The sequence below is a fragment of the Neolamprologus multifasciatus genome, chromosome 7, assembly GCF_963576455.1.
Source record: "Neolamprologus multifasciatus chromosome 7, fNeoMul1.2, whole genome shotgun sequence".
Taxonomy (NCBI): domain Eukaryota; kingdom Metazoa; phylum Chordata; class Actinopteri; order Cichliformes; family Cichlidae; genus Neolamprologus; species Neolamprologus multifasciatus.
This window is the reverse complement of record NC_140445.1, coordinates 59,079,360-59,087,754: the sequence shown is the minus strand read 5'-3', so window position 1 is coordinate 59,087,754 and position 8,395 is coordinate 59,079,360. Positions and strand designations below refer to the sequence as shown.

The window sequence follows — 8,395 nt, the reverse complement described above, 5'->3', positions numbered from 1 at the left end:
TTTATTCAGGTTTGAATGTACGCATTTGTAAAATAGTTTTACGTGGAGAAACTGCTTTGCATAGCGTGTGGATTAACGCACACACAAATCATTGTACACATTTGTAAATTTTTGTTTACCCTTGTGGATCATATCCTATACATTTGCAACCCTTTCGAGGCCCATTTCTCTCCATATCCCTGAAGTAGAGAGAAATGAGTACCTCGTCATCTGCTGAGCCACTTCCTTTTTGAGGGTTGTCTTGTTTTTGCTTCTGCAATGTACCTGTCGGTGGTTTCTTCTCAACTGGATAGACTGAAGTTTAACTGACTTTGTGTTGCTGTCAGGGTGATTAGGATCCAAATGCAGACAGGATGTGGCTGATGGAAAAACCAAATTCTAAAACAACTGTGAACCGGGAACAAAGCTAAATATATCAAAGAATACACAATGTAAGTATAAACATTAAACAAACCAGGGATCACAAAGAATATTACAATAAACTGAACTAGAAAGTCCAAGACTCAGAACAGAAAGATAGATAGATGGATGGATTCCTCCGGGAAATTCAGTTTCCAGTAGCAATAAATAATAATAATAACAATTAAAATAAAAAAATAAAGGGGTAAAAATAAAATATGAATATATGTATAAATATAGCATATATAGAAATATATAAAAACAGCATATAAGCAAATTATACTGTGAATTTTTAAGCTGTGTATGTTCCCAAAATCACTAAGAATCCATAAAAAGGGGACAATTTAAATTTAAATGTATTTCTTTAAAAGGAACAATGCAGTTTAACATAGTTTCAACATGGAGCATGAAACTGATGTGCTGCGCATATAGTTTATAGATATTTCTAATTTCCAAATCTTGAACCTTGCCGGGCCTTTCACATTCACAATGCATAAACAAAACTACAATATTTAATTAAATTACTAATGGCTTTTATTGCCTTAAAAACATACAGAATATACTACAGAAAACAGCTTCCTTTACAAATATACTAGGCTATCTTTGGCACAGTGATCAGTGAGTCTGTGATAGTAGTTAATCTGTCAGAGATGTGTCTGTTTTATTAAAGAAACGACTACATAAATAATATATCCTAATATTAACAGCTCAGCATAGGAAAATAAAAGCAACAACTAGCCCCATCTAGTGTACACTGTTAGTAACAGCATGTAACTAATAGACTGATGGCTGCTTGATGGTTATAAAGGAGACAAGGGGGAAAATTTAATCAGCAGTTTGGATATAATTAACAAAGATTGCTTGTGACAAAGATGCATTGGGCCTTCATATAAAATCTCCACTGGAAAGCCCCCGTGATTAGGGCTAATTAATCTTGAACTAGAGCGAGAAAGTGATTTTCTATCAAGCTGTGGTAATTTAAAGCAAGAACTGAAGCCCAAAATTATTTCCAGCATTCACTAGCTGATCAAAGGAATTAGTTTAGAGATAGTGAACGGATTATCAGAACAACTGTCACATTCCAGTCTCTCTCCATATTTATATATTTAATAGACAGCTAGATGATGGCAAGGAACATCCCACAAATGGGTGGCAGCAGCAGCAGTGCCAAGGCTGTCTCCTATCTTGCAGACTTAGCTAAGCCATCGCCACTCAAGCACAATGATAGGACATTAGCTGAGAGGAAACTATTTTTGGGGAGGCATTGTGTGATTTAAAAGCTAATTGCAGGGTCATTTAGCTAATCCCTAAAGTCCTCCCGGGGAGATCAAACGGTGTGAATAACTTACTCAAAAACAAGGTATGTGTTTAAGGAAAAAGAGAAGGAAGGAACAGGGTGCCGGAGCAGACCACGAAGGGATCAAAAACCAGATGAGTGCAATAACCCGCACATTTTATATAAAGTTTGGGAGACTTGGACGTATCAGTATGAGATTCGTAAAGAAAAAACTTGCATTTAATGTAAAATATTAAGCCCACTAAAGCCAAGGAGAGGTTGTTTGCAGGACCACCTAATCTAAAATCTGTCTGTCTCTAAAACCTAATCTGGTGCAGTTTCAAATCTCTGCTTTTGAGTAACATTTCTGCACCGAGCCGACACTGACACCACCACAGATCCACAGAAGCTAATATGATCTTAATCCTGCTGAATTTCCAGCCTCCTTTGTCTGGTTTGGTTTGGATTCAGTCTGGATTTTTTATTTTTTTTTAACAGGTGTACTCTGGCGTCGCAAGTTTCCCTTCATAATTAAATCTCATTGTGAGCTCGAAGAAAAAGCAAATGTGATTCAGTTGCCAATTCCCTAAAGCCATTCAGTCTAATTAACTTATTCTGTGTGTGTGTGTCTTGCGTTTGACTGTGAGTATGTGTGAAACAGACTTTTAGCTCCACTACTGTTCCTCATAGATGCGATCGTGTCATGTTCATGTGTAATTTTTAAAGTGTAAAATGCATATCCCCAATATTGTTACAGTCTCATGTTTGCAGATGCATGCAGACACCCCTGGTCCCTTTTTTCCTTAATCTGTGGATTGAATAAAGGTGATAAATAGTGGAGGAGACTGTGTGCGAGTGCCTGTGTGAAGGTGACCCCTCTCCCCCTCTGTCCTCGCTGAGCAATAAAAAACAACTTAGTGTGCATTTTTTTTTCTTTCCCCCGAATAGCAAATGCACAAAGCAGAGTCAATGAGGGAGGCGGTGAACTAAATCCATATAAGCTCTATTGAAATTCCCCCTCTGAGTGCGCAGGCTGCCTCGTGTTATTGTATTTTTGCCTTCTGTTGTTGGCAGTCTGCTTTAGGATGCTCATTACTTTCTGTCTATAATGATGATATAAAGTAATATCCGCATCTTTCTTCTTCCTCCCCCGCCCAGCATGCACAAACACGGCCACAAACGTGTTTACAGGCCGCCTGAGATGGCCTGTGTGGATGCCTTCAGGGTGCAGATTCACTGCTAATTCGACTGTTTTCTTCTGTTATTTGGACAATTCGGAGCAAACATCAGCATCAAAGTGACACTCAAGAAAAAAAAAAGGAGTATGTGTTCCTCCTCTTCAACCTCCTCCTAACACTGAAGCTGTGTCATTGTTCTCGAGTGGCCATACAGACACAGAGAGCTCCTGCTCTACTTTAGCATCCTGTCAGTACAAAAAAAAAAATCTTGAAGTGCCAACGAGCTGCCGAAAGTGACTCCAAATTTAGCTGCTCGAGCTCAAAGCTTCGACAGCTGATGGCTTTTCTCTTTGTTCTTCTATCGCACTTCTGTTCACAAAGAGAAGGTCCAAAATAGTGAAAAACTCTGATCCAGATATAGATATATGAGCACAGGGGAAAAATTTAGTGTATGATTTATCCTGCCTGCACAAATATACAAGTTATGTAACAAAGAGAGCGCCAGAGCAAGAGACTGCTCCACATTTGTATTCTCTTTGAAGGCAGCGTGAGCTGGTTTCATAATTTAGTGCAACCAGACCCAATAAATGAGCTGGTGTTGGAGTGAAAATGAAGAGTTTCAGTCCAGGCCAGAGGCCTCATGATGCTGCAATTCTGACGTCCACCAGTAGAGCAGAGCAAAAGCAAAACTGGGATTCATTTCCCCCATGGGTGTCTAGTCTACTAATCCAGCCAGTTTTCTGGATTATTCAGTAATATTTCTCTACTGCGATGGAGAAAATGAATCTAGTCTCCATCATCTGCTTAGAATTAGTGTCAGAGGCCATTTGAACATCTGTGTGACCTAAATGCTAAAAGAAACCCAAGTATGTAAAGATAGAGTCCACTGCTTCTTGTGTTTTATTCACTGGCTGCTTTCTGTGTACAGTAATGTTGTTTTGTAGGGAGATTGCTCACATTACACACACACACACACACACACACACACACACACACACACACACACCACACGTCCAGAGTGGTAAGAGGGACCATCCTCCTCAGTAGATTCAGACCAGCAGCTCTTGACTCATGCATTAAATATTGAACGCAACTTTACTTCACCCACTTTCAGAAAGTCATGCAAGCCATGAAAAAGTAATGGCAACAAACGGATTTGTCGTTTTGTGTTGAACTTGGATTTATGTCATCATAGTAATGTAACTGTGACCAACACAGAGATGGCGAACTTTTAACAAAACACAAGTCAGGATGCGACGTTTTTTTCTTCGCATTATAACATTTAAACAAACAAAAAACAAAAAAACATAAAAAAACAAAAAAACAAAAAAACAAAAAAACAAAAAAACAAAAACAAAAACAAAATTTTGTTTCTGCTCAACCACCCATGCAATAAATCTTTTATGTGCTGTGTGGATGAATTACAAAATTCCAACAATGAATCCACGAGGGATGAAAAGCGCTTTTTGAAGCGCAATATTTAGGAATGTATATTCATGTAATGGACAATCCTGCATGTCAGAACCAGGTATTGATGCACGAAGGAGGGTGTCTGTATGGATGTGTGAGGGAGGCGGTTACTGACCAACTACAGCAGTTTTACTTTAAACTGCATATTAGTTTAACCATAGTTTGGCACACCTCTGTGCAGGTTTCCCCGCGTACTGTGTAGATATTATATTTATATTTATTTAGCAGAATAAAATCGGCATTAATAAAGCCTTTTGTTACCCCAAGTCTTATATAAATAAAGCCTTTTATTAATTCGCTCTATTTTTTTTTTTTACTTAGTGTTAATAAACAACCATTAATCTCGAAGTCACCACATCCCGGTGAACCTGCTGTCCCTGGTGTTGTCCCGCGTGGTAATGCAGCCTTTGGGTAGTCTTTACAAGCTTGTTGCATATGTTTTTAGAAAGGGAATATTCTGGCAAAGTCCACAGATATATAAATTTTGCAGCGCGAAACCTGCTGTTTCTCACACTCCCCAAACGCACTTGCGTGTAAATTGCGCGTGAGCAAGTTTATACAGGCTATCACGCAGCGTACCATATTTCGTCCTACATGTGTGCGATCACAGTGAGCCCGAGGAAGCGCCCCTGGCAGTGTAGTAAGAGTGAAGCGCCTCCTGTGCTATTTCCCCTCCTCTCCATCCCTTTACGCCGAACCAGAACCATTCATCTCTCCCCTCCTTCAGGCTTCACATCCGGGTCATCCGCCAGGATCTGTCTCTTGCGTCTGTGTGTCTGACAGAGTGATAATTATTTCAGTCCGCTGCCGTGCTGTACTGCAGCTCTCTGCCCGACTGCGCGGCTCGCAGAGCGGACACTGCGCCAGCGTGCACCGGTGATGATGGAGCCACGAGCGCCGTGAAGCTGCAGCCGCTCGCACAAAAGGCAGAGATGAGACGGTAGGAGGCTTTTGCAGGGGCTAGCCCGCGGTGATTAACTCGCCCTAACGATGTCGAAGAGCCTCAAGAAGAAAAACCACTGGACCAACAAAGTCCACGAAGCGGTGATAACCCGGGGGAAAGAAGGCGAGCTGGGGTTCGAGCTGAAGGGGGGCGCGGAGAACGGCCAGTTCCCCTACTTCGGCGAGGTGAAGCAGGGGAAAGGGCTGATCCAGAGCGGCAAACTGGCCCAGGATGAACTGCTGCTGGAGGTCAACGACATGCCAGTAGCCGGGCTCACTACCCGGGACGTGCTGGCCGTGATCAAACACTGCAAAGACCCGGTCCGCTTCAAATGTGTCAAGCAAGGTGAGATATGCGCGGGACGGGAGAGGGGCCAGGAGCGCGGATCCGCGGAGAGGCGTGCGTGTGTGGCGTGTGTGTGTAAATGAGTGTTGCTGGTTTGATTAAGATGTCATTCGTGCAGTCATCTGTCAGTCTGCATTAAAGCGAGAAGCCGGTGTAAACACGGACCTTTGCTAGGCTGCGGGCCTGTTTTGTTGCTGAAATACAATTACGAGCCGTAATGAAGGGCTCAGTCCACCAGGATCAGCAACTATAATGATTACATCGCAGCCAGGAGCAGCCGCGGTCTGTTTATCGCTGGTTCGATGCCTCCAGGCTGGAGGGGGTGTGTCCGTTTAGGCTTGATGCCACAGCCTGCGGTTTTCTCCTTATTTTGGTCGAGGACGCGAGGCCTTCGCTGTGGATCAAATGTTTTTTCTTCTTCTTCTTCTTCTTCTCTCTCTTCTCTTTGCTGGCTGCTGTACAGTCTGAGCAGACAGACACGCTTCACACAAACAACTGCTGCATGCCAGCCCAGATCAGTGCTGTTATTCCACGATACCTGCACTCCCATGAAGCTTTCATATTGATCACCCCCTTTAAAATTTCACTGGCATGTGCACATGTGGTGCTCATGAAATACTCAATAATTGTGCAGGTCATGCTTAGGGTAGCTTTGAGGGTGTTTTGATTAAAAAAACAAAATCAAAACCAAACTGTAGCCTCTGAAGATGGAGGGTTGTTGTGATGTTCCAGTGGATTTCTGGCAGCAGACTTGACTGAGTGACCTGCTTCTGTCAGCCAGTGTAAGAGCAGTCAGGGTGTCTGCGCAGAGAGAACATTGGATAGAAGTTAAAAGTGGAGGAGATGCTTATCATCGCACCCTCTGTTCAGTTAAGCCCCAGTAAGTGGCTAAAAAGGGCTGCGTTCCCAGCTGCGAAATAAGCCTCAGTGTAGCTTGAAATCCAGCAGTTTTTTAATTTTATTTTTGGACATTGCCGAGCATGTTTACAGAGGATTCGCCTGCTCTGTCTCAGTCCCTGTGTTTCCATGGGTTGCATCAATGTGATTGATTACTGAGTTAGAGCTGCTGACAGAGTGGGAGTGTGGTGTTGTGATGTGTGAGGGGTTAAAATGCTAATGTGCCTCTAACAGACAGGTCTATTCTCTTCCTCCCTCACTTATGCATTTAAACATGAGTCTATGCGTGTATTGAACTTCCCACCTCGCTGCTCTCCAGATGAACGTCGTCTTTGCCGAGAACGTCCTTGAGCCCTCTGCTGTTTGTGCACAGCTTGTTGTCCCCTTCACTACATATATTTTTTCGCTCCCTCTCCCTCTTTCTCCCACTGTCATATTAGTATTTGACTTCCGTCCAGTGGAGAGCGGAGTATATTTATGGCAGACAGTTGCTGACACACTCACGGCCCGCCGAGGAATCATCTAGAAGGAGTCCAGCCGCTCGACTCAGAGGCCACACACAGCCAAAAGAAAAGAAAAAAAAAAATCAGAGATATGGATGTCCCGTCTGAGTGCACAATCACGTCTGCCCGACCGTGCAGACATGCACGCACTTACACGTTTTAACAGGCTATTTCCAGTCAGGTACACTGTAGAAAGCCCCGCTACAGTCCCAGAGGGAGCACTGCACTGGCAGAGAGGCCTGATGGACCTCCACGTTGAGGTGACTCTGCCGTCATCTCCTTCATGTGCCTACATCACAGTTTTTTAGGAACTATGGCATTCAGACATGTTTTCACTGTGCTCTCATTTAAATCGATGGGACGGGGGAAGCCAGTCATGCAGATTTTACTGGAACAAACATGCATATTTGTTTCCCCCAAAAAATATCTGTGTTGGCAAGTTTTTTTGTGTGCATTGCACCACGCAGGTGTGAGTTGTCATTTAGGACGTATCACTTTCTAAAAGTGTCCATAAACAACATGTGCCAATCAGTCAAACTGCTTTCTTTTATACAGAAATTATTTAAGTGTGATAGCTGGATTGCCAACAAAGAAACAATTTCAAGTGCACATCTCAGGGGAGTTGTTATTTATTCCCCGTCTATGTTTGTGTGTGTGTGTTTAGCTGCTTCAAGATTCTCACCCCTCTGTCTTGTAAATGAATGTGCTGTAAATAAATCTCACCATCAAAGCAACAAACTGCACCACAAAATACCAACAAAGCATAACAATTTCTACATTTTTTTTAAGCAATACTCTGGAACTTCCTGGCTGAACGGATAGCCGAGTGGTTAGGTCAGTCACTGCGTGGGTTCAAATCCTTTGTGTCATCTTCCGCTCTCTCCTAATTCCACCCACCACCCCCCTAAAAAACCAAAAGCTTAAAACAAATGGCCTTTTCACTGATGACACTGTGTCGTGTCATAGCTGGAGAGTCACGGATGTTATAAGAAAACGAGTGAGTCCACGCTGGTTCACTGTTGGCGTGACACGAAACGAGGCCTGTTATGACCACTAGTGTGTTGTTGTTGAGCTTAAACTGCTCGTTTGTACATTAGATGTTGCTTGTGCCCGTTTGCACCTAATGATTTTGATGTAGAGCTCTCCTCCATGTTCATCACCTCATCCGGAGCGAGCGTGAGTGAGGTGCAAACGGCTGCTCGACTCAGTGAGGCAGATTTATAGAAGTGCCATGAAGATCACAACCACAGAGGTGTTAGAACAGTATGGAGTGGAGAGAAGTGTGAATAAGTGTGTGCGTGTGTGTGTGTGTTAGTGTTGTGTGTGTGTGTGTGTGTGTGTGACAAAGTGAGAAAGACAAAGGTGGAGTTTTAAGAGAAGAGTG

The 8,395-nt window shown here is 43.0% G+C and overlaps 1 protein-coding gene across 5 annotated transcripts in view; it reads left to right on the top strand.

The window, feature by feature from the left end:
- The first annotated feature begins 4,894 nt into the window (after window positions 1–4,894).
- magi2b (membrane associated guanylate kinase, WW and PDZ domain containing 2b) overlaps window positions 4,895–8,395 on the top strand; it is a 90,984-nt gene continuing 87,483 nt past the window's right edge. For 2 of the 5 annotated variants that reach the window (XM_085167986.1, XM_085167989.1), the window contains exon 1: window positions 4,895–5,611. In XM_085167986.1, coding sequence (XP_085024112.1) covers window positions 5,314–5,611 — 298 coding nt within the window. In that variant the 5' untranslated portion in view covers window positions 4,895–5,313. The remainder of the gene's footprint in view (window positions 5,612–8,395) is intronic. The other 3 variants (XM_085167988.1, XM_085167990.1, XM_085167987.1) reach the window with 2 other exon arrangements.